At 45.0% G+C, this 27,322-nt stretch overlaps 1 protein-coding gene across 1 annotated transcript in view; it reads left to right on the top strand.

Annotated features, from left to right (window-relative positions):
• The window catches only part of TNS1 (tensin 1), a gene marked incomplete in the record, with an annotated part of 696,726 nt that overhangs the window by 222,420 nt on the left and 446,984 nt on the right, over positions 1-27,322 (top strand). The window contains 1 exon segment of the mRNA XM_077449641.1: positions 6,866-6,903. Coding sequence (XP_077305767.1) covers positions 6,866-6,903 — 38 coding nt within the window.

The raw sequence follows: 27,322 nt of genomic DNA, 5'->3' as shown, positions 1-27,322 counted from the left end.
ACGGATATCTACGCCAAGTCCGACGCCTCCTCCCCCCCCGTCCCTCCCCCGCTGTCTTCTGGGAGACACACCGGTCCCAGAAGACAGCCGCAAAGGCTTCACTTCCTGACTCCCTTACCGAAGATGGCGGCACCTCCACCCGAGAGCCAAGGGACGGATCGGCTTTGGGTGCTGACATCGCGGGCACCCTGGACAGGTAAGTGTCCTTAATTTAAAAGTCAGCAGGTGCAGTATTTGTAGCAAAAAAATTGGCGGAACTTTGCTTTAATATCAGATTAAGAGATCAAGAGCCAATCGGCAGCTGACGGCTGATCATGGATGTAAATAGAAGCTGGTTATCGGCAACCCTTAACCGTATTCTCTAATAGGGAAGTCTACACTGATCAGTCCCAACAGTGCCGACCAGTGCTGCCAATCTGTGCCCATCAGTGCCTCCTCCTTAGTGCTGCCTCATCAATACCCATCAGTGCTGCCTCATCAGTACCTGTCAGTGCCCACCAGTGCTGCCAATCTGTGCCCATCAGTGCCTATTAGTGCCCATCAGTGCCTCCTCCTCAGTGCTGCCTCATCAATGCCCATCAGTGCTGCCTCATCAGTGCCACCTCGTAAGTGAAGGAGGAAAAAATGACCTGTTTGCAAAATTTTATAAGACACTATGAAAAAAGATTTTTTTTTTTTTCCAAAATTTTCAGGCTTTATTCCTTTATTTAGCAAAGAAAAAAAACCCCAGTGTTGAATAAATGTGACCAAAAGAAATATCTATTTGTGTGAAAAAAAATTATAAAAATGTTCATTGTTGTACATTCAGTGTTGTATGACCGCGCAATTGTCATTCAAAGTGTGACAGTGCAGAAAGCTGAAAATTGGCCTGGGCAGGAAGGGGGGTATAAGTGCCCAGTAAGCACATGGTTAAAAATGACTCTCAAGAAAAGGTTACTAAGAATTTGACATTCGTAGTGAAAATACATTCGAGTTCCCCTTCGAAATTTTGTTCAAAGATATATATATATATCTCACACACACACATATCTCTCTCTATATCTCTATATCTATATCTATATCTATATCTATATCTATATCTATATATATATATATTCTCTCATATAATAACAGAAGGTAATAAGATGTCCCGCATTTCGTAGAATTGGTGCGTCTGTTCTGGAAATTGCAGGAAGCTCGCTGTGTACACGGCACCCCTGAAATTGCTGGCGCCCGCTCTGCGGCTCATGTGGGGGAAGGGGGGGGGGTGTTGGTTGCCACAGAGCCATGAAAGGCGAGCTGAGCCCAACCTAACCCAAACGTGTTACTTCCTGTGCTAAATCCCCCCGCGTTGGGCCAGGTGCACCGAGCGCAGCGGGCACAATGACTGGATTGTACAGGACTGCGCTCTGCCTGGCCTGGTGGGGGGGGGGGGGGGGGTGCAATTATTGGGACCTTTGTGGAAAATCCTCCGACACTCCCCAAAATGTGTTTTCATTAGATGTTGAAAGTTTGGAACAGGATTGGGTGGTGCCAATAAAACACCATTTTTATTTGGGTGAGGAGGGGGGGGGGTTTCACGATGAAGTTGATAACTCCAAATATTGCTTTTCACAAGTATTGTTACCATAGAATGAAAAAATGAAAAGTCAGCAGATATAAATACTATGGCTGCTGACCTTTAACAGCTCGCCAACTGCATAACTTTTGTTATACGGCAGCAGAGCGGCTCTCCTGCGGCGGATCACATACCTGGTACGCCATCCAGAAGTTCTGGGTAGGGGGTGCGCGCCTCGGGCCACTGGTGCCCACGCCTGTACTGTGATTTGACACGGCACATGCTGATCAGCTGGTGCCAGCCAATAGATGTTCACCAGCACCTGCTAATCACTGAGGAGAGACGCAGGACGGACCTATGTAAACAATGCAGAGCTCCTTTCTGACCTGGGGAGGGGAAGGGATGGATTTTGTTTGCAGTTTTGAAGGGACAAAAAAATCCATCACTTCCCTTAGACCCCTTTCACACTGGGTCGCATTGCAGGTGCTACATCGCAAAAAATAGCGTCTGTAAAGCTCCCTGGAAGAGCCGCTCCTGTCTTTTCAATGTGAAAGCCCCGAGGGCTTTAACACTGGAGCGGTGCGCTGGCAGGATGGTAATAAAAAGTCCTGCTAGCAGCATCTTTGGAGCGGTGTGTTTACTGCTCCTCCACCACTCCTGCCCATTGAAATCAATGGGCCAATGTAGCTATACCGCCGGCAAAGCGCTGCTGCAGCAGCGCTTTGCGGCTGGTTTTAACTCTTTCTCGGCCGCTAGCGCGCGCGGGGGGGTAAAAGCACCCTGCTAGTGGCCGAATAGCACCGCAAAATTGACGGAAAGAAAAAAAATAGCGGCGCTTTACTGACGACGCACCCACCGCCCCAGTGTAAAAGGGGCCTACGTGAAAGCAGCACACATAGTACACACAAAAACACTGGTTAGGCACACATTTAACCCTTTGATGGCCTTTGAGCCAGCGTCATTTGTACAGTGACCGTGCATATTTTATCGCAGTCCGTGTGTGTGTGTGTGTGTGTGTGTATGTATATATGTATATATGTATATGTATATATATATATATATATATATATATATATATATCTATCCCAGTATACATACAGTAGTTAGGGCCATATATATTTGGACACCGGCACAATTTTCAAACTTTTTGGCTCTGTATGCCACCAGACTAAAATTAAAATGAAGCAATCCAAATGAATTTGAAGTGCAGACTTTCAGCTTCAATTCAAGGGGTTGAACATGAATATCATATAGTACAAATTTTAGAAACTGCGACTTTTTTTTTTTTATACACAGCCCCCCCCCCCCCCCCCATTTTCAGGGGCTCAAATGTAATTGGACAAATGAATATAATCCTAAATAAAATGATGTTCATTTTTAATATTTTGTTGAGAATCCTTTACTGGTAATGACTGCCTGAAGTCTGGAATCCATGGACATTACCAAAGACTGGGTTTCCTACTTTCTGATGCTTTGTCAGGCTCTGACTGCAGCTGTCTTCAGTTGTTGTTTGTGGGTGTTTCTGCCTTTAGTTTTGCCTTCAGTATGTGAAATGCTTGATTGGGTTGAGATCAGGTGATTGACTCGGCCATTGCAGAATATTCCACTTCTTTGCCTTCAGAAGCTCCTGGGTTGCTTTTGCAGTGTGTTTTGGATCATTGTCCATCTGTACTGTGAAGCACCGTCCAATCAACTTTGCTGCATTTGGCTGAATCTGGGCTGACAGTATCTCTCTACGAAATACAGAATTCATCCAGCTGCTTCTGTCTTCTTTCACATCATCAATAAACACCAATGAACCAGTGCCACTGTTCCAAGCCTTCTTCACACTTTTTCTTCCCCTCATTCTGGTACAGATTAATCTTGGTTTCATCCATCCAAATAATGCTTTTCCAGAATGGGTCTGTTTTTTTTTTTTTTTTTTTAGATTGACAAAGTCTATTCTTTGTCTCTTTATTCTATTCTTCAGGCTTATGAATGGTTTGCACCTTGTGGTGAACCCTCTGTATTTGCTCTCATGAAGTCTTCTTCTTCTCTTGATTGTAGACTTTGACAATGATAGGCCCAACTCCTGGAGAGTGTCCTTCACTTGTCCGGATGTTGTGAATGGGTTTCTCTTTACCATAGAGAGGATCCTGCGATCATCCACCACTGTTGTCTTCCGTGGCCGTCCAGGCCTTTTTATGTTGCTGAGCTCACCAGTGCGTCCTTCTTTCCTCCAGAATGTACCAAACTGTTGCTTTGGCCACTCCTAATGTTGCTGCTTTCTCTCTCTGATGAATTTTAGTTTTTTGAAGCCTTGCAATTATTATATTATTATTATACAGGATTTATATAGTGCCAACAGTTTGCGCAGCGCTTAACAAAATAAAGGCAGACATTACAGTTATTATTATACAGGATTTATATGGCGCCAACAATTTATGCAGTGCTTTACAATATAAAAGGAGACAGTACAGTTACAATAAAATACAAGAGGATTAAGAGGGCCCTGCTCATTAGAGCTTACAATCTAAAAAATGGCCTGTTTCACTTGCATGGAGAGCTCCTTTGAACACATGATGTAGGTTCACAGCAATAGATTATGCAAATACCACACTAATGCTGGCCATACACTATACAAAAAAAATCGTCCGAAATTCGGTCATTTAGACAGTTTGTTTGTTTTTCGGCCAGTTAATGGGCACAAAATCGATAATCGTTGGAACGTTTTTGAGCCGAAAAAAATTAAGGACAAGTTTGGAAATTTTCTGCCCAATGAATGATAAATTGAAAGGTTAATGTTTTTCCCGTCCGACCTGTCTGCACTGGGTATATGTACAAAAAAACAAACAAAAAATGCATTAATTTATGTCCACTGAACGATTAATCAGTCATTACACGATGGCACAATCGTTTGCGCTCACGGCTGTTAGTTTTTCGAAAATGGGTTCGGACGATTTTTCCTATGTGTATGGCCAGCATTAGAACCAACTCCAGAAATTTTACCTGCTTAATTGATGAAGAAATAACGAAGACGTAGCCCACACCTGGCTATTAAAATCAGCTTTTGATTCAATTGTCCAATTACTTTTGGTCCCTTGAAAAAAGGGGGGGGGGGGTGGGTGTGGCTATTCTTAACCACTTCAATACAGGGCACTTTCGCCCCCTTCCTTCCCACCCCAATTTTCAGCTTTCAGCTTTCATCGCTCTAGCGCTTTCAGTGACAATTGCGCAGTCATGCTACACTGTACCCAAATTAAATTTTTATCATTTTGTTCGCACAAATAGAGCTTTATTTTGGTGTTATTTATTCACGACTCCGTTTTTTTATTTTTTGCGATATAAGCGCAAAAAAGCGGAAATTTGGAGGAAAAAAATATATTTTCTTTTATTTTAAAAGAAATCCAATAAAATCAAATTTTGTCATAAATTTAAGCCAAAATGTATTCTGCTACATGTTTTTGGTTAAAAAAATTCCGTTAAGTGTATAATAATTGGTTTGTGTGATCACGGACATATGTACGCAAATGATCATGTACATATGTGTGCAGGTGATCACGTACATATGTGTGCAGATAATCATTGGGACATGTGATTTTAGTGGGACATATGTGGGGGACATGTTTTTATTATTAGGGACATGTGTTTTTATTATTTGGGGACATGTATGTTTTGGGGACATGTGTGGGGACATTGTGTTTATACTGTGTGGTGTGTTTACTGTGTGGTGATTTGTGTGTACACTAGACTGGTGATCAGTGAGTAAAAAGCTGTAAAAACAGCCCATACTCACTGATCATTAGCCGGCTGCAGCGTTCTGCTCTCCTCTCCTCAGCGATGACTTCTGTGTGAGGAGAGGAGGAGCCGATTGCCTAGCAACCGGCTGTTTGTTTACATCACATGACGGCCGTGATTGGACACGGCCGTCATGTGATCAGGAGGGCCAGTCACAGAGCCCTCCTGCCGATCTGAGATGCGCCGTGTCCGGGTGACACGGGCGCATCGGGATCGCGCCGCTGCGTGGGCACGCGTGATCCCGCTCCTTATGGACGTTCCTGAACGTCCTATCAGGAGTAGACGGCTCCCACCCGGCCGTATATGTGCATTGGCCGGGTGGGAAGTGGTTAACATCTGTGATTCTTAAACCCTTCCTCCGATTTGGATGTACATACCCTCAAATTAAACCTGAGAGTGTGCACATTCAGCCCATATCCATTATAGAACTATAAATTACATATAAATGTTATATCTATATTTATATTACTGTATTACCATTGTATGCATTCAGATCATGGACTACCCCTAGGGGTTATTGATTATTAATTAAATATAAATCATTTCATCTACTCACATGTATTTATTATGTTTATTTTCAATTGACATGCTTCATTTAAAGTCCCACTTGCCCCCCCCTTTTTTTTTATTTTATTTTTTTTTATACAATTTACCCGGGATGGAAGCATGCCATTGTTACTTGGTACTGTGGCAGGTCACTTCTCTTAAATCTATAACTGGAATATGTTTTGGTAAATGTCTGGAAAAGGTCTAAAATTGTGCCTGTGTCCAAATATATATGAACCTAACTTTATATCCCATAGTTTGTAGTTGCTGCAACTTTTGCGCAAACCAATCAATAAACGCTTATTGGGATGTAGCAGAATATATTAATATATTGCCTTCAATTTATAAAGAAATTTGATTATTTTTTTTATTGGATGCGCATTATAGCAGGAAGTAAAAAATAGTGTGTGGTTTTTTTTTTTTTTTCAAAATTTGATATTTTTTTGTTTTTATACAGCAAAAAAAATCGCAGAGGTGATCAAATACCACCAAAAGAAAGCTCTATTTGTGGGGAAAAAAAATGATATAAATTTAATTTGGGTAAGCATTGCAGAATCATGCAATTGTCAGTTGAAGTAGCGTAGTGCTGAATAGCAAAAAAATGGTCTGGTCATGAAGGGGGATAAAAATACCTGGAGGGCAAGTGGTTACATTTTAAATCTTGAATTTAGATGCACTATAAATAATCCCATTTAAAGGGGTCTGTACCTTTTCAGATATGAGGGTGCTGCTGGACCTCTGTATGTGGGTACTCCCCATTTATTGCAGAACAGGTAGGTGGCCTGGATCCTGTCTGGTTCTGCCTGTTGATAGACTCAGACTCAACAAGAATTTGGGATTATTATGTTACTGGAAGTAATGTTCAGTCGGGAGGTGTTGAGCGACTGCCAAGAGAATTTGGGATTCCTGAGAAAAAAAAAAAGAAAAAAAAAATACAAATATATATATATATGTATAATTTATTTATTTTATCTAAAGTTGATTTCTCTTTTTTTCTACTTTCAGTTTGTCATCTGTCATGTCACCGCAAATGTGAAGCCAAGGTAAGATGTGTTTTTTTTTTTTTTTTTTTTTACCTAATCGATGGAGAACATTTTATTTTCAGTAAACTGCAGTTATTTATTATAGCCAATCACAAGTCATCATTTGGTCAGGTCTGGCTTCAGTAAGTAACATCAGATTTGTTGCGTAGGGTGGCCGTACTTTGCACGCCATCTTGGCTCGGTTGTATTGCAGCCTCCTTTCTCCATATGATACCCGCAGCAAGCTGAAGGAGCTGCCGCTTCTGTCGTCAAAGCTTTTAAAAGAGAACCAAAGACACGGATGACCTTTCCACCTCATTATTAATGGTTAATGTAGCGTGCCCCCATCCATAATGCTCAGACATAGAATCATCTGTTTTGTTTAGCAGAGTCAGTATGTTTTTCATTAAGTATTTATCAAGTACATGAGTCAGACAGACAGGAGTCCTATTTAGGGAAACCATGGGATCTCATGGAGAGGTGTCTGAAGGGAGAACTGTCCTGGGTGCCCATAGCGGCCAATAAGAATCTCCCTTTCACGTCTGTGGCACAGAGTTAAATGAGAAGTGGTTTCTGTAGTTAACGTAGACTGGTCGGAAAGCTATTTGGAGGCAGCCATTCAAAACCTCCGATTGGCTGTGCCTCCACGTGCTGCTATGGCATGGTTGGCCAATGCTTAACAGATAGGCTTGGTTTTAGCCACATGTTCGAAATGGCTTCCTCTGCTGTGTATTGATAACAGACGCACTTCAAGTCCTGAATTATGGTTGCCCCGCGCACTTCTGCTAAGGTATTCTGGAGCAGAGCTGCAGTGGGAGAATCTTAAGCGATTAACCGGACTTGTGCATCTCCCTCCACATGATGTTGGATGCTCCTATATTGGAAGGAAGCAGAACAGTGTCCACCCATGAGGAGCAAACTCCTAGTATGATCCTGAAAGCAGGACTATACTAGAAAGTGTTTGGTGTTACAAATAGAAGAGGTGTCATAGAAACATTTCTTGCAGTGTCTATTTTTTTTTTTCTCAACTACTGTTTCCTTTTTACCAAATCATAATGTTGGATGCTCCTGTAATGGAAGGAAACTGAACAGTATCCGCCCATGAGGAGCAAACTCCTAATTCATCCTGAAGGTAGGACTATACTTGAATGGGTCTGATGTCAAGTAGGAGAAGAGGTGCAATAGAAACATTTCTAGCAGTGTCTCTGCAGTTTTGGTGACTTTTTCTCAGCTACTACTATTTCCTTTTTACCACATAATGTTGGATGCTCCTGTAATGGAAGAAAACGGAACAGTATCCGCCCATGAGGAGCAAACTCCTAATTCATCCTGAAGGTAGGACTATACTTGAATGGGTCTGATGTCAAGTAGGAGAAGAGGTGCAATAGAAACATTTCTAGCAGTGTCTCTGCAGTTTTGGTGACTTTTTCTCAGCTACTACTATTTCCTTTTTACCACATAATGTTGGATGCTCCTATAATGGAAAGAAGCAGAACAGTGTCCTCCCATGAGGCGCAAACTCTTAAGCGTCTGATGTAGGAGAAGAGGTGTTGTAGAAACATTTCTTGTAGTGTCTTGGCGGTTTGGGGACTTTTTTTCTCAGCTACTGTGTTTTCGTAATTACCACTTGATGTGCCTATCATGGAAAGAAGCAGAATAGTGTCCGCCCATGAGGAACAATTTCCTAATTGATCCTGAAGGCACAACTATACTAGAAAGCATCTGATGTTTCAAGTAGGAGAGGAGATGTTGTAAAAACATTTTGCGCATTGTCTAGGCAGTTTGGTGACTTTTTCTCAGCTACTACGATTTCCTTTTTACCATATAATGTTGGATGCTCCTATAATAGAAGCAGAACAGTGTCTGCCCATGAGGAGCAAACTCCTAAGAATCTGATGTCACAAGTAGGAGAAGAGGTGTTGTAGAAACATTTCTTCCAGTGTCTCGGCAGTTTGGTGACTTTTTCTTAGCTACTGTTGTTTCCTAATTACCACATGATGTTGGATGCTCCTATCATGGAAGGAAGTAGTGTCTGCCCATGAGGAGCAAACTCCTAAGCGTCTGATGTCACACAAGTAGGAGAAGAGGTGTTGTAGAAACATTTCTTGTAGTGTCTTGGCGGTTTGGTGACTCTTTCTCAGCTATTGTGTTTTCGTAATTACCACATGATGTGCCTATCATGGAAACAAGTAGAATAGTGTCCGCCCATGAGGAACAATTTCCTAATTGATTTTGAAGGCAGAACTATACTAGAAAGCATCTGATGTCACAAGTAGAACATTTTTAAAAACATTTTGCACATTGTCTAGGCAGTTTGGTGACTTTTTCTCGGCTACTACTATTTCCTTTTTACCATATAATGTTGGATGCTTCCATAATGGAAAGAAGCAGAACAGTGTCTGCCCATGAGGGCCTAAGAATCTGATGTCACAAGTAGAAGAGGGGTTGTAGAAATATTTCTTCCAGTGTTTAGGCAGTTTGGTGACTTTTTCTTAGCTACTGTTTCCTAATTACCACATGATATTGGATGCTCCTATCATGGAAGGAAGTAGTGTCTGCCCATGAGGAGCAAACTCCTAAGCGTCTGATGTCACAAGTAGGAGAAGAGGTGCCATAGAAACATTTCTTCCAGTGTCTAGTTCAGGGACTTTCTCTTAACTACTGTTTTCCTTTTTACCAAATAATGTTGGATGCTCCTATAATGGAAGGAAGCATAACAGTGTCTTCCCATGAGGATCACATGCCTAATTCATCCTGAAGGCAGGGCCATACTAGAAAGCTTCTGATATCACAAGTAGGAGAAGAAGTGACGTAGAAACATTGCTTAAAGTGTCTTGGCAGTTAGGTGATTTTTTTTTTTCTTAGCTACTGTGGAGCTACTGTGGTTTCTTAATTACCACAGGCTGTTGGATACTCGTATAATAGAAGGAAGCTGAACAGTGTCTGCCCATGAGGACCAAACGTCTAAGCATCTGATTTCACAAGTAGGAGAGAAGGTGCTATAGGAACATTTCTTGCAGTGTCTAGGTAATTTGGTGACTTTTTCTCATCTACTGTTTACTATCCACATGCAAAGCCACTGTTCCAACCAACTCCGTTGTCAACTCCTGCAGTACTGGTTCTACCTGTTGCAAAGCACCAAAATCTTTCAGTACATCAAGCAGCTGTGCATATTCATAGTGAGCTTTTTTTTTATTTAGTGAAAATCCTACGGTTCCTCAAGAGATTGCTTGGGGTTCCTTCAGCTGTGGCTGATTGACCACCCCCTTCCTCCAACCCCATCTGATGGTGCCTACATAATTCTGGGACCAACGCCACTTGGCAGAGTCAGCAACATGATACCAAAAATCTTTGTAGCTACCTGTAGGGGTTGCATTCTTCCCACAGACCACCGATGGATGAGCCATTTTCCCTTGACCCCCAATGGATAGGTTTTAGTAGTGGTTCCCTGAGACCTGAAAATAATTTTTAAGGGTTCATCTAGGGCAGGGGTGGTAAACTCCTTTTCATTGTGGGCCTCATTACCAGTATGGTTACCATCAAATGGCTGATTGTATCTGGAGTGCTCTATGTACAGCGTGCAGAGTTCAGGAGTGGATTACGTACAGATTTCAGGGTTTAGGGGTGTGTTGTGTACATATTGCAGGTTTCAGGGGTGCATTATGTGCCGTGTACCAGGGTTCAGGGGCGTGCCGTGTACCAGGGTTCAGGGGCGTGCCGTGTACCAGGGTTCAGGGGCGTGCCGTGTACCAGGGTTCAGGGGCGTGCTGTGTACAGAGTGCAGGGTTCAGGGATGTGCTGTGTACAGAGTCCAGCCCCCCCCAAACTTATTCACATCTCTCTCTCTTCTACCTGGTCTGCATATAGAAAAACAAAAACAAATGCTCCTGCACTTGAAAAATTGCTGTGCGGCTGATTGAAAATGAATGTCTCAACTGGTCTAGCCACCAGCCACTCCCAACAGGTCAGGGAACACCCAAGTAGAACTCTAAAAAGAAAATGAACAGAGGATGCACAAGCCTAGCGCATTACCTTTGCAACAATTTATTATTTTTTTAAAGACGTATAAAACATACAAAGGGTAAAATCAAGCAAAATATAAAGTCCACCAGATGCTCCATCCATCATAGTCCGCCTGGCTAGTGGAAGGAAAGGTCCAAAAATATGACACGTTTGAAGGGATGTCCCCTCCTTTTTAGAGCCCTGCCTCCTAGTACTTCCCTGTGGTTCTGCTTCTAAGATTCTCTCGCTCTCTCGCTCTCTCTCCCGCCATGCCCCTCTGTAAAGGGATCTGTTAGTTCTGGGGGCCACTGAGAGCAAAGCTGTCCCTCGTTAATACAGAAGGCAGCAGAAGTGACAGCGGGGTCTGGGAGCATAAGTGGTGGAATGTAGTTCAGGCTGCAAAACTGGGTGTGAGGCCAAATGACCAGGCCTGGTGGGCAAGATTCGACCCGCAGGCCTTGTGTTTAACATTAGTGCTCTAGGGTAAAAAGGTTGAGAAAGGCTGAACTATAGGGTTTTGATGTACGACTATACTTCTGTAATAAGAATGTAGAGAGACAACTCATTCTATGTGGCAACCAAAGCAAAAAAATAATGAAATAGTATAGGACTTTAATGGTTGCCATTAGTAATCCCAAGGAAGGATGACGTGGAGATTTCGCTATGCGTAATCCATGTCTCTTGCGCTATTAAGCGCCCTTTCAGCCTTTTGGTATAATGCATCTCAATAAACCCGTGTCTCCCGCATTTCCCCAAGTAAACAGACATAGTCACCGTCCTCATGTTCTTAGCTCCATCGCTCGACTGGCTCTCCTCACAAACACAGTTACCTTTTTTTATCCATCGGCAACAAAAGGAAATGACAAACAGGAAGTCATGACCCCAACAGCCAATCGCTTCCTCCATGCAAAATGACTACACAGGATATGACTACACTAAAGGGGAGGGCATCCACCATCTTGGTCAGCATGGAGCCCACTCAATACTGCTCAGAGTAACCAGTATCTAGTAAGATCATTTTACTTGTTCTTACAGGTTTGAGAAGATCTGCGGGGACATTGCTACTGCTGTTAATTTACGGTATGAGTATATTAACACGGCAGATATCAATGTCCTCTTATTAAAGCAGATATGTATCCAAAGGGTGTGGCGTAGCCACAACAGAGATATAATATGTTTCTCTCGTTATGCGGACTTCGCTTCTCTAATGTGCATAGACATTTGAAGGCAAGAGGCCCAGCGCATTGCGCTTGATACTTACAAACCGGCAAACGCCCACACACACCGAGAGCACGTCTCCAAGCCCATGAGAAGGTTTTCATACTGACGGTTTTACGGCTGGTCCCGATTCAACCCAAGTGAGCTCTGCTAGAGTGTTCCTTGGTTAAATCGAACACAGGGAGACAGATGACAATCTATAAAACACATATAATAACATTTCCACAACAAGGAACAGAGTACTCTTATAGATAAAAAAAAAAACTAAAAATGATTTAACAACATGATCAATTGTTTAAAAACATATCAAGAAGCATTTCCAAAATTATTATACACGGTGCATATATGTAGCATCTTCCCATAATCAGACTGGTAACCAACCTAAAAAATAGCCAAAGGATCGTAAAAACTTATTTCTTGGATCTATGTAGATCTTCCATATCCGGGCTGATCAGAGGGTCACTGTACCAAGGAATCGCTACGCATTTCACTTACAGCTTCCTCAGGGCATCCTATTGGTACCAAAATTAGATGGGGAACATGGAGCGCCTGAACCACGGCGCAGTGCAAAGGGGAAGCCAGACACAATGCAGCCAGTGAAAGAAACTCACCCTAGGGGCACACTTGAAAGGGCCACTAATAGATGAACATACAGTTATGCCCCGTACATTTGGTTGGATTTTCCGATGGAGAATGTTCCATGGGAGCTTTTTGTCGGAAAATCCGACCGTGTGTAGGCTTCATCGGATTTTTCGTTGCACAAAATTTGAGATCTGGTTCTCAAAATTTCTGACAACAAAATCCTTTGTCAAAAATTCCGATCGTGTGTACACAATTCCGACGCACAAAGTTCCACGCATGCTCGGAATCAAGCAGAAGAGCCGCACTGGCTATTGAACTTAATTTTTTCGGCTTGTCGTATGTGTTGTATGTCGCCGCATTCTTGACGTTCGCAATTTCCGACCAACTTTGTGTGACCATGTGTATGCAAGACAAGTTTGAGCCAACATCCGTAGGAAAAAAAACATGGATTTTGTTGTCGGAATGTCCGAACAATGTCCGATCGCGTGTACAGGGCATAAGAGTAGAACCATACCGTCCTCGTTAGATGGATATTCCCATAAAAGAGTAGTCCTCTGATGTATTGTATTGTGTGTTGGTTCAAGAATATACTTCTGTAGGGACAGGTTCTCTTTAACATTCAACACATGACTTTGTTGTACTTCTCGAGGTTCTGTGATTTAAGAAGCCTTACCTCACCCGGGCCACATTCCTGCTCTGGACACGCCGCCGGGCCCTGTCCTGTGAACCGGCTCACAAGGCCTCCAGTGTCTCGCCGCTGACATTGCTGGCATCTGGTCAATGTTACGGGAGATGGCGGCACTCTGCAGGTTATAAGAGAGACCAAGAAGGGGGCCAGGCGGGTATTATGCTTCCAAACACAGGGGCCGTTCAGGAGAGTCTACACAAACCTGGCGCTGTCTCCGCCGTCTCCCGTTACATAGAGCGAGCGCTGAGATGGAGCAGTCCAATTTCGAGAGGAAACCAATGCTTTTCATATTAAGAAATTGGGCCTATTTATAGCCGTACAGTTACCTCTCAGATTACTTGTTCCGTGAGTGATTAAAAATAATAACATTGGACTGCAAAATCTTAAACGGGCCCGCCGTCTCTCCCTGAAATTTTACTTTTTTTTTTTTTTTCCTCTTGCTGAAGAAAACAGAATTGGCAAAACAGACAAATTGGAAATCGGCCAAAAAAGGTGAATTTTGGTCAACTGGTATTTTATGACCTTACGATCTCTGCTGTTTTGCACACATTTATAGTATTTTACTTACCTTTTTATTTATCTACTGACACTGTGTACATCAGGGATGGCCAACCTTTCCTCAGTCTGCATAGAGGACACAGCCTGCTCTGATCTATTGACCGGCAGGAGTCAACGTTCTCCGCTGTCTGTTTACACCCGACTGCCCTCTGATCTGTTCGCCTAGCAGTGGAGGCCGGTCCATAAGGGGCACAGCCCTCTCACTTTTGATTTTTAGCAAATCAATATTTGCCATCACATCACTTCTGGTCTCTGGCTTCTCGCCCCGGCCAATCAGGAGGCTGAAGATTTGGAACCCAGAAAAAAAAAGACCAGGTCAACACTGAAGTCGCGCGCGGGGGGGGTGTTAAGTCGCGGAGGGGTGCCGTATCAGGGGAGCAGTGACTCTGGTGAGTGCGGACCTGAAGGGGTTTGTTTGCACCCCCCCAAAAAAATAATTCCTTTGATTCTCCTAGAGCAGTGATGGCGATCCTTGGCACCCCAGATGTTTTGGAACTACATTTCCCATGATGCTCATGCACTCTACAGTGTAGCTGAGCATCATGGGAAATGTAGTTCCAAAACATCTGGGGTGCCAAGTTTCACCTTTACTGTCCTAGATAAAGTGGGGGGGGGGGGTAGAGCCTCTTTATTTTAATTTTTTTTGGGATCGGATTGGAAGTTGGCGGGTGTAATTGGACAGAAGTCCGTTTCCACCTGCTGGTCCAGGCGAACCTGATCAGACCTTTCGTGTGAAAGGAGCTTTTTTCCAGTAATGGATATTTTTGCATCATTACATTGGTCTCGCCACCCTCCTCGTCCAATCAGAAAATGCTTTTCATTTATTGAGGAAATGTAAAGCACTCTCTGAATGGCACCCATGCCGAGTGGCCAACCTCTTGTTCAGAATGCAGTAGGGTAGCCGCTCGGCCGTGGACCCACAAGCTAGTGGAGATCACTGGAGTAGCGATGCCTACTAATGAGATTTTCAGCTTCCAGGGGGATCTCGCATGTATGGTATATGCATGGTTACAATGGCCCTTACACTTAAACCACATCCTTAACGTGCCATAGCTGATTGATGGCTTCAGTGCGGCTCTCTAGTTCGGGGAGGGCATCCATGGACGTCCTCCTGGAAACTATGCCCCTCGCAGGCCCCACTGAGGCGCTCATTCGGCACACTCTGTGATCACAGATCGTGTTAAAGGGCCAATCACAGCAGCCCTTTACTGATCAGCTGAGTACAATCTACAATGTACTGATCAGTGTAAACAATATTGCCGGTTATCAGCACTCCTCTCCTCACGCACTGTCACACCGTGAGGAGAGGAGAGCCGGTAACAATAAATGACAGGGAACTTGCACACAGATGATCAGAGCACTGATTATCAGTCCAGTGCCATAAATGCTGCCCACCAGTACCCATCAATGTCTCCTCATCAATGCCGCCCATCAGTGCCCACCAGTGCTGCCCACCAGCAGGGCCGGTGCTACCACAAGGCAAACTAGGCAGCCACCTAGGGGCGCACTGCGGCCTAGGGGCACCCGGCCACTGGTGTTCCTACTCTCTTCTCTCTGCAACTAGCAACTTAGCCTCAGCATCAGCAGTCACCTGCCGCTCCATTCACACAGTGTTGGAGGCTCAGTGGCGGCGGAGGACTGTGTCTGTGTCCCGATTCTCAAATGATTGGAAGCAAGCAAACATTTATTGATGGGTGCTGGTGAGGCTGCAATTGATGGGTGCTGGTGAGGCTGCAATTGATGGGTGCTGGTGAGGCTGCAATTGATGGGTGCTGGTGAGGCTGCAATTGATGGGTGCTGGTGAGCCTGCATTTGATGGGCGCTGATGAGGCTGCATTTGACGGGCACTTCATCAAAAAGGTGGGGGTATACATGGGCAGGACAAAGGGGGTTGAGTCAGAGGTGGAGGAGTTTGGCAAAATGAAGTTTTGACCTAGGGAGTCAAAAATCCTTGCATCAGCCCTGCCCACCAGTACCCATCAATGCCTCCTCATCAGTGCCCAGCAGTACCCATCAATGCCGCCCATCAGTGCAGCCTCGTCAGTGACCACCAGTACCCATCAATGTCTCCTCATCAGTGCCCACCAGTGCTGCCCACCAGTACCCATCAATGCCTCCTCATCAGTGCCCACCAGTGCTGCCCACCAGTACCCATCAATGCCTCCTCATCAGTGCCCACCAGTGCTGCCCACCAGTACCCATCAATGCCTCCTCATCAGTGCCCACCAGTGCTGCCCACCAGTACCCATCAATGCCTCCTCATCAGTGCCCACCAGTGCTGCCCACCAGTACCCATCAATGCCTCCTCATCAGTGCCCACCAGTGCTGCCCACCAGTACCCATCAATGCCTCCCCATCAGTGCAGCCTGATCAGTACATCCTCATCAGTGCACATCAGTGGAGGAGAACAATTACTTATTTGTAAAATTTTATAACAGAAACATTTTTTTAGAGCACTGGTTCTGGTGAGGCAGCTCACATACAGCAAGACTTCCCTCAATGAGCATTTGGAAGTAACTTTAACCAGAGGAGGTTCGGAAGGAGCACCAAACCAACAGGAATAAGTTGGGGGGGGGGGGGGGCAATTTAATGGGCAACTATTTAAAACCCTAGAAAAAGAGCACAGTGTTAAATCCTATATATAGATCTGTGTGATCATGGTTGCCATTTCAGATTCCCCCCTGATTGGGGGTGGGTGTACCTTGGTCCCTGGTCCTGAAACGCAGTGGCTATTCTATACGACTAATTTATCTTTAATTAAAAGTATCTTTCATCCCTTTGAGTCTAGTGTTTTGTAAGTTCTTAAACTTTGTGTATTGAAATTGCAACTTTTACTGTGTACTCCTAACTTTTATAAAAAAAAAAAAAAGTCCATGAAAAACGCAACTTGGCTCGTTACAAAGCCTCAGATGCGCCACCCTGTAACTGTGCAGAACGGCGGTCCGCGGTGACTCATAACACAATGGGCAGCAAAATAAAATAAGACATTCTGTTCTTTCTTGGATTTAAATTTCTTCTTAAAAAAAAAAAGTTTCCATTTAGAACTTCACCCCTCCTTGTTCAGTTCCTTATAAACTGGGAACTTTTTCGGCGCAGTCACACCCCGAGATTATATAATGTTCTGTGCAAATTGATTCCATCCGCCTGAATTCTACATGATGGAAGCTCGTATGATTTTCTGTCATACTGAAAATTATTTTTTTAAGGAAACCTGTCAGAATAGCGGCGGTTGCTAATTCTACTGTTATTATATTTCACTAACTCTCCTCTCCTGAAATACTCTGCACTGCTGAAGGAGGCTATCCCTTCCTCTATAACCCTCCTCTCCTGAAATGCTCTGCTGAAGCACTCTGCTTCTTTCCTCTATCTAACCCTCCTCTCCCAAAAAATACTTTGTTCTGCTGGAAGACTACTCCTTCCTCTATAACCCTCCTCTCCTAAAATACTCTGCTCTGCTGGAGGACTCTGCTCCTTCCTCCTGCTCTCATTCCATGTCTTCCAACTCCTCTCCATTCCTGTCCCCCAGACAGTCACATGAGTGGTCAGGTCTCTGCTTGCCTAACATCAGTGCACTCATTTCCTGAAATACAGACAATTGTTTTTACTAGTAATGGCATTTCCAGTTCTAATCGGTGGAGAGTGATGAATACGACGGCCACTAAGTGGGTCAAAAGGATTTTTGTTCGTTGCAGCGATGATAAATAACCAGCCACCTCTCCTCTCTGGGGTTCCATTTTTTTTTATTTTTTTTTTTACTGCATAAAACGGCAAAAGGAACCAGAAATATCATAAAATTGTAAAAAAAAAAAAAAAAAAAAAATATATATATATATATATATATATATATATATATATATATATATATATATATATATATATATATATATATATATATAATAGAAAAAATTATGGTGTGTGTGTGTGTGTGTGTGTGTGTGTATATATATATATATATATATATATATATATATATATATATATATATATATATATATATATATATATATATATATATATATATATATATATACACAGTTGTGCTCAAAAGATTGCATCCCCTGGCAGTAATGGTGACATTTTGGCATTGATATTGAAAATCTGAATGATCGTGCCAACAAAAAAATTATTTTATTTAAGGCTAGTGATCATATGAAACCATTTATTATCACATATATTTTTGGCTCCATTTTAAATCCTAATAACAGAAATCACCCAAATGGCCCAAATGAAAAGCTTCCTTCCCCTGGAATGTTTGTCCTTGGTACAGACAATGGCAATTTAAAGGTTAATTTCCCCACATCTGTGGCTTTTTAAATTGCAGTTAGTGCCTGTGAATAAATAGTCAGTGAGCTTGTTAGCTCTCACATGGATGCACTGACCAGGCTAGATACTGAGCCATGGGAAGCGGAAAAGAACTGTCAAAAAAACCCGCGTAACAAGGTAATGGAACATTTTATAAAGGCGGAAAAGGATATAAAAAGTTATCCAAAGCCACTTGAATATGCCAGTCGTTACTGTTCAGTCACTTATTGACCAGGCCTATTTCTGACATTTTGTTGCTTACAAGTTAAGAATCCAGTATTTTTTTTGCAAGAAAACTACTTAGAAACTCCAAACATTGAATATACAAAAAAAAAAATATATATATATATCAGAGACCTTAAAGAATAAAATGGCAATATGTTATATCGCACTGTATTTGTTCAGCGGTCTTTCAAACGCAATATTGTTTGGAATAAATACCCTTCAATTAATAAAATTAAACAGTAAAGTCAGCCCAATTTTTTTTGTATAATGTGAAAGATGATGTTACGCTGAGTAAATAGATGCCCAACATATGTCACACTTTAAAATTGCACACACTCGTGGAATGGCAACAAATTACGGTACTTAATCATTTCCATCGGCGACGGTTTAAATACATTCTAACAGTTACCTGTTTAGAGTTACGGAGGGGGTCTAGTGCTGAAACACTGTTTACGTTTTTCGGGCGTCTTACGTATGCGCTTTCTTTGGCACGTGAGCACGGACGGATGGGACGCTTTAGAAAAAAAAGTCTTTATTTTCTTTCTTTTTAAAAAAAAATTTTTTGACGTTCCTTTTTAAAATAAATAAATAAATAATTATGATTAGGACCGGTTCACACAGCGAGGCGCGGCGAGGCGTCTCCGACTTGCCTCGCTGCGACCTGCGGGGACCTCAGCGGCGACTTGCAGAGGACTTCTGTATAGAAGTCAATGCAAGTCGCCCCCGAAGTCGCCCAGAAGTAGTACAGGAACCTTTTTTCTGAGTCGGAGCGACTCGAGTCGCTCCTCTCAGAACGGTTCCATTGTACAGAACGGGGGCGACTTGCGGGAGCGAGGCGAGTCGTGTCGCCTCGCTGTGTGAACCGGCCCTCACTGTTATTGGTGTCACAAGGAATGTAAACATCCCAGGTGACAGTAATAGGTGGTGACAGGTCCTCTTTATGGAGAGATCTGGGGTCTAAAAGACCCCAAACCCCTCCTCTGCACTATATTCATAACGCCAAGATCTGTTTTTTTGAATACTGAATCTTCTTTTTTTTTTAAATGGCGCCGTTGGCTGCCGAGTAAACTGGAAGTGACGACATTGTGACGTCTTTGTTCGGGACTCCGGCCAGCCGGGGGACGAGCCGGCTGGTGACTTGGGTCTCCCGGTGGGACGGGAGACTTGGGTGGAGCGGTGGAAGGCGGGGGTGGGGGGGGGGAGGTGTGGAACCTCCCGCTCTTTGTAATAACAGCCGAGCGGCTACTTGGCCACATCAATTATTACAAGAAAGCGGAGCGTTGGCTCTAAAAAAGATGGTACCGGGTGATGCAGCTGCAGGCACAACCAGTTCAGCAAAATGACGTACAGGTATGCGATTTTGTGGTTAAGAAGAGGACAATTTGGGGATCTCCTTGATACCAAGCCAAGGTCAGGTAGACCCAGGAAGCTTTCAGCCACAACTGCCGGAAGAATTGTTCGGGATGCAAAGAAAAACCTACAGGTAACATCAGGAGAAATTACAGGCTGCTCTTGGAAAATACGGCGTAGTCGTTTTTAAGGAGCGCAATATGGCAATACCTGAACAAAAATGAGCTGCATGGTCGAGTTGCCAAATTTTTTTTTTTTGCTGCGCCGGTGCCACAAAAAAAGCCTGGTTACAATATGCCCGACAACAGCCTTGACACGCCTCAATGGGCTTTTCTGTAGTTTAAAGTTACAAAGAAGATCTAGCTTTAGAATTATTGCTCTTGCTAAAACGTTTTCGGCGATACCTCATGTTTTGGTGTGAACTCGTCTACATATGCGTGCAACCTATGTATGCATTTGCCTCTGCACGCAAGCATGGGGGGACGGGGGCACTTACATTTTTTTTTTTTTATTATGTAGCATCCGGTGTTTAGGCAGGGTTGCTCCTAAATTTACCTGCCAGGTATAGCTGCCTTGGCCAATTGTTGAAGATCAATTGATTTAACTCTAAGGCCGCGTACAACGGGCGGACTGTCTGCCCAACTAAGTCCGTCAGACAATCCGACAGACAGTCCGTCCTACTTTCGAATGAACGGACTTGACCACACACGATGAACAGACAGTCCGCCGAAAGCTTGCGCGATGACGTGTACAGCACGTACGACGGGACTAGAAATACGACGTCCAATACACTGCAATGCAACCTTTCGCCGTGTAAATCCTTTCTGAGCATGCGCCATACTTAGTCCGTTGAACTAGCCTACTCACGAGCGGACTGTCCGCTGAAACCAAGTTTGGACGGACAATATTACGGAAATTCCGAAAGACTTAGTCCGCCAGACTGTCCGCCGAAAAAGTCAGCTGAAGCCCACACACGAGCGGATTGTCCGCTGAAACACGTTTCAGCGGACCAAGTCCGTCAGACAGTCCGCCCGTGTGTACGCGGCCTAAGTCTGTAATTGCTTCACTTCTCTCTTTTGCCACTAGGTGGCCCGGTGCTTGGTGGCATTAGATATGAGAAGGGCAATGCATGGTCAGATTATGGGTATATGGGGCAGTCAATGGGCAGGGGTTTTCTTAAATCCCTTGGCCTTTTGGGAGAACCTACCGTATATACTCGAGTATAGGCCGACCCGAGTATAAGCCGAGGCCCCCAATTTACCCCCAAAAAACTGGGAAACCTATTGACTCGTGTATAAGCCGAGGGTGAGATATGCCTGTCCATCCCTGTGTGTGTGTCCATCCATCCATCCATCCCTGTGTGTGTGTGTGTCCATCCATCCCTGTGTGTGTGTGTGTCCATCCATCCATCCATCCCTGTGTGTGTGTCCATCCATCCATCTATCCCTGTGTGTGTGTGTGTCCATCCATCCATCCATCCCTGTGTGTGTGTGTCCATCCATGTGTGTGTGTGTGTGTGTGTGTGTGTGTGTGTGTGGCCTTGTGTGTCCAGCCTACCTGTGTCCCGAGCCTCCGTCCGGTCCCGAGCCTCCGTCCGGTCCCGTCCCGAGCCGAGCCTCCGTCCGGTCCCGTCCCGTCCCGAGACTCCGTCCGGTCCCGTCCCGTCCCGAGCCGAGCCTCCGTCCGGTCCCGTCCCAGGATCACCGCTCTTCGTCGGCGCCCATTCCCCTGTTCAAATGCCGCGCCTCCCTGTCTGTGATAGGCGGAACACAATTTCCCAGCAGTCTGTGTTCCGCCTATCACGGACATCCTTTCATCCTCGTCCGTAGTACGAGGATGAGACGATGTCCGTGATAGGCGGAACACAGGCTGCTGGGAAATTCAGTGTTCCGCCTATCACAGGCGAAGGCGGAGCCGGAGGCGCGGCTTTTGAATTATAGAATGGCCGCTGTCTGTCTGCTCGACACGCTGATCGAGCAGGCAGACAGCGATGACTCGAGTATAAGCCGAGGGGGGCACTTTCAGCCTCAAAAAAGAGGCTGAAAATCTCGGCTTATACTCGAGTATATACGGTATATATTTGTGTGCGGTCAGGTGATCAGGGTTCTGCGCCACTTGTACGGCTGTCTGGGTGGACGTGTGTTGTATTGCCCGGGCTGCTAGGCCGGAGTTTGGGCCTATCTCTGGCACATCTGACTGCTAGGGTGCAATGGCCTATCCAGAAGCAAGAAAACAGCATAGGGTTGGGATTGCGGCTTGCAGTCCAACCCAAAGTGATGGTTCTGCCGGCCGGAGAACCTGTCGTGGTCAGAGGTAGAGGGGAAGCTGTCACCAGTAAGGGCCCAGCCACCTTTATTACCAGAGACCACAGTGAGTAACTGAAGCAAGTACCGGAGCAGTATTCTCACCAACCGGGGATGGTGAAGAATCAAGAAACTTCAGTGAGTATCAAGCTAGGGACCCAACCAGCGGAGGTGATGCTTGTGGAGCAGCCTTGTGTGTCAAGCCAGGGACCGAGCAGTTCAGTGTGGTAAAGCTGGAGAAGTATCTGGAGTGCCAAGCTAGGGACCCAGCAGAGGGGGGGGGGGGGGGGTGACTCTTGAGGAAGATACTTCAGTGAGGATTGGAGGAGCTCAAGGGTTTCAGTGGCAGTGAATCATCCAGTCTAGTGAGGGTCTGTGGGAGGAATAGTACCCCATCTTTAGTATTAGTGGGAGAAATTGTGCCCCATCATTGATGTCAGTGGGACAAATAGGCAGGCACTATGCCCCACTGTTGCTAACAGTGGAAGAAAAAAATGCCCCAAGGGCCAGATAAAAGCAAGCGAAGGGCCCGGGGCCACAGTTTGGAGATTACTGTCCTAGACCATAGAGGGGTAGCAGTGATTGTTTCACAGTGTCAACGTCCAAATTTACAAATACAAAGAGAGAGGGGTCCTAGACCATAGAGGTGATCAGAGACAATCCGTTCTCTGCTCACCTCTATTGTAAGCATTGGGAGGAATAGCGGCAGATGCCGGATTGGATGCTGGGCTCCCTCCGTGATGGGAGAGCCTGGAGAGGCACCAGAGGAAGGCGGGGGGTGAAACCACTTCCGCTGCCTGTAAAAGCAATCCAACAGCTGACAGCTGCAGCCATAACCCCGGTATAGCCTGTACATGTACATGATTTGGCAGCAAGTGGTTAATATTGTTTAAAATACCGCAACCGCACTAAAATTGTACTCACGTTCAAAGACTCATTACCAGCATTGAAAACGTATACTCGGTTTTCGGAAGTGATGTCACTTGCCTCCGCCCTTACGTGTTACGTCACCGCTTCATCCAGGTAGGATATAACAATTTCATTTATTGCCAGTTGACACATTTGAAACATAAAAAAGTGACGGCAGAAAAAAACTGAGTGGTTCATCAAATCTGTCCTTTTTTTTTTTTTTGCTTTTTTATATTGTCTTGTTTTTTTGTTTTTCTTTGTTGTCTGACTATAGATCTATCTTTATCCCAAGCATGTTTGAAGCCGTGCTTAACTTAGTGCTTATTTGTTATGTTTGTGGTCGTGCACAGAGGTCTAGGTGTTCTAATCTTTCTATACAATTCAATTTAAACTTGGTTGATGGGGGGGGTAAAAAACGATTTGTAATATGTGTTGTAAGCTTTTAGTTGGGTACAACCAGGAGGTGCTGACATTCTAAGATACTTTGTGGGTCTCTCGCAGGCCGTGAAGGACACTTAATTCCAGGAACTGAGCAGTAAAATTTAGGCAGGAGGCAGGGAAGTTAATACTTTACTTTTTTATCCCGTGTATCTGCACAGATAAATAAACTGGGAGGCCCATATACGTGCCAGTAATGGGTGTGAGCACTTCAAGTTCAAGGTTCTTCCAGAGATGTTTAGGATAGAGAGTACACTTCCCCGGACCAGGCATAGACATGGATAGTGTGCTGCAATAAGTGACACGAATACATTCTGTATATACAGGGAGTTCTCCATTTACACAAGGATTGTTTTCCGGAAACATACACATATTTCAAGGTTTACACAAGTTAAACATTTTTTTTTTTTTTCTTCCATGGATTATGGAAACTGCTCTGATTGTGTTCCGCACACGCACAGTTTCTGTGAATTTTATATTTTGGCGTGGTTGAGAAACCCCAACTGACCCAATCCCAGATCTAAACCTTGGACCTCGTTTACATGGGCGGCAAAAACAGGAGGTTGATCCACATATTTTTTTTTTTTTACTGCCCACCTAAACCACGTTGGCCGGAAGGGGTAGTGTGGATGGCCACAACCGCAATGCTTTGGCTGCGCTGCAAATCTTATACAGCATGTTGAGTTTGGCAAAGCGCAACCCATACAAGTGAATAGGGCTGCACCTCAACCACGAGAACTCAGTGCACGGATGGTAGGATCCCCTCATAATAGGCAAAGTAGGTGTGCAGACTCAGAAACGTGGGTCAGGGATGGTGGAAAACCCCTCATAATGGGCAAAGTAGGTGTGCAGATCCAGGAACTCGCTGCAGGGATGGTGGGAGACCTTCATAATGGGCACAACAGGGTTGCATCCCTAGGAATTCAGTGCAGGGAGGGTGGGAACCCCTCATAATGGGCAAAGTAGGCGTGTAGACCCAGGAACTTAGTGCAGGGATGGTGGTAACCCATACTAATGGGCACAGTTGATGTGCAGACTTAGGAACTCAGTGTAGGGAATCTGGGATCTACTCATACTGGGCAAAGTAGGTGAGCAGACCTGGAATCTTGGTGCAGGGATGGTGGGAACCCTTCATAATGGGCAGATCAGGTGTACAAACCCAGGAACTTAGTGCAGGGATGGCAGTAACCCCTATTTTATGGACACAGCAATTGTGCAGACCTGGGAACTCAGTGCAGAGATGGTGGAAACCCTTCATAATAGGCACTACATGTGCACAGACCCAGGAACATACCACAGGAATGGCGGGAGGCCCTCATAATGGGCAAAATAGGTGTGCAGACCCAGGAACTCACTGCAAGGATGGTGGGAGACCCTCATAATGGGCACAGCAGGGTTGCATCCCTAGGAATTCAGTGCAGGGATGGTGAGAACCCCTCATAATGGGCAAAGTAGGTGTGTAGACCCAGGAACTTAGTGCAGGGATGGTGGAAACCCATACTAATGGGCACAGTAGATGTGCAGACTCAGGAACTCAGCGCAGGGATTCTGGGATCTACTCATACCAGGCAAAGTAGGTGAGCAGACCTGGGAACTCAGTGCAGAATTGGTGAAAACCCTTCATAATAGGTACTGCATGTTCACAGACCCAGGAACATACCACAGGAATGGCGGGAGGCCCTCATAATGGGCAAAATAGGTGTGCAGACCCAGGAACTCACTGCAAGGATGGTGGGAGACCCTCATAATGGGCACAGTAGATGTGCAAAACCAGGAACACAGTGCAGGTATAGCAGGTCTACAGATGCAGGAACTCAGCACTGGGATGGTGGGAGCACCTCATAATGGGCACAGGGTGTGTGCAGACTTGGGAATTCAGCACAGAGATCCCCACAATAGAGACGCTCATCTACATCTACTAAAAATGGAAGTATCCGTTTTGGGTCTACTGACCCTTTAACGATTCATCTCGACCTAAACTCTGAGCCCTTAACCTCAGCAGAACTCTCTAGGTTTCCCCTCCTAGAAATTCCTGTTCCCAACTACACGTTTTGGTTCTTGTAGTGCACAAACTTTTATAGTTCTAAAAAGACCACTATTGCAGACAAAATGCAGGAAGGGGTCAGGTGTTCCCAGTATTTCGGTAAATCACATGGCACAGTAGTACCCCCCCCCAGCTCTGCTGATCCCCCGCTCAGTAGTACCCCACAGCTCTGCTGATCCCCCGCTCAGTAGTACCCCACAGCTCTGCTGATCCCCTGCTTTAGTAGTAACCCCTAACTCTGCTGATTCCCCGCTCGGCAATAACCCCCCAGCTCTGCTGGTCTTCCTCTCTCACTCTGGACCCCACTCACCTCCCGCTATATTGCCTTCATGCTGCACACCACGTGTGACAACTACTAGTTTCTCCTGCTCCCGGTCCCCCAGCTCTGCTGATCATCTGCCGCTCAGTCCTCTCTCTCCGTTCCATTTTCACCTTGTCCTATAACGTTCCTATGATGCACACCATGTGTGTCGTTTGCTAGTTGCTCCACTGCGGTCCAGAATCTGCCCACCTTCCTCCTGCTGCACACCAGATTTGACGTCTGAACCAAACACACTCAGAATATATACACATGAACCGTAAGTGACTGCTGATATCGTCTTTCTGGTTGACTTGTTGGTTTCCCAGTGCATCCTGGGATATCTCATACCTGCAATACCTCCATAACAAAATGAATCCAATGCCGACCAAAAGTCTCTCAAAAGCTGCAGGAGCTGTAATCGAGCATTGTCATAGACTTCTATGGAGGCTTTAGAGACGCTTTGAAGCGCCAAAAAAAGCAACACGGATCATTTTTGAAGCAAAGCAAATGCAAGGTGTGAGCAGGACTGTAGGGTCACCATTTTATTTAGTGACAGGGGCTTTGATTGGCAGGCAGAGTGCTTTAAAAAAATCGTGTCCAATGCCACATTTTGAAGCGAATTTAAATGGGCCCTTGATGTTGCACACCATATTCTTATGACTGCTTGCTGCTGAGGACCACACAAAAAAAAAGGGGCCGCACGCAGCTCTCGGGCCCCCAGCTCTCCTGACGTGGGTTGTAGCTGGGAAAAGAGTGGCTTTATTATGAAAGATGTAAAACAGAACAGCAGGAGACATAGAGTTAATAATGTGGCCGGCAATGCGTCATCTGGTACCCGTTAGGCTCCATGGATGCCCATGTAGGGTCTGTTCCTCTGGCTGTAGAAGGGTAATTCCTTCAACCCTCCAGAGGGAAACACTGGGTCAGCATGGTTGTGAGAAAGCCGTAAAAAGATCGGCTGATCGTTCTTCTCTGGCGAAGAAGGAAAGGAGCCCCCCTCCCCCCCTCCGGGGTGCACACAGCGGCCGGTAGCCGGAGCTCTTATTATTATTTGTCAGTTTAATTTGTTTAGGAAGTACATCGTTTTCATTCATCGCATTGCTTTCCAGATCAAAACGGCACGGCTGACTTTCCTGCCAAGTTCTATGTCCTCCTGAATGGGGTTTCGCTGCCCAGACCCAATATAACTAAATAGAATTAAACTGCAGACGGCGCCAAAATGTGCATTACACCGGCGTTCCGTCAATCCATTCTTGACCCGTGATTGGACGGATCAAGAATGTGGTGATTGTAGCCGTATTCGTGCACTTGTTAAAAAAATCGATCGAGGAGTATCACAAAGAGTACTTGATCGATCAAGAATGAACTGCAACATATTCTTATGATGGGCCGGATGTAAGTGGATGTGCGTCCGTTTATAACTGGGTCTGTTCAGGTTCCTTTGGCTGAATGTAGGAGTTCTGCGTCCAGATCCGGGGGTGGATGTGTGAGAGGGTGCAGCGTGGTGCGGGGGCCGGAGC

Source organism: Lithobates pipiens, unplaced genomic scaffold (genome assembly GCF_037356315.1).
Source record: "Lithobates pipiens isolate NorthernLeopardFrog02 unplaced genomic scaffold, aLitPip1_a1.2 Scaffold_22, whole genome shotgun sequence".
Lineage (NCBI taxonomy): Eukaryota > Metazoa > Chordata > Amphibia > Anura > Ranidae > Lithobates > Lithobates pipiens.
This window is presented reverse-complemented; position numbering and strand designations above follow the sequence as displayed.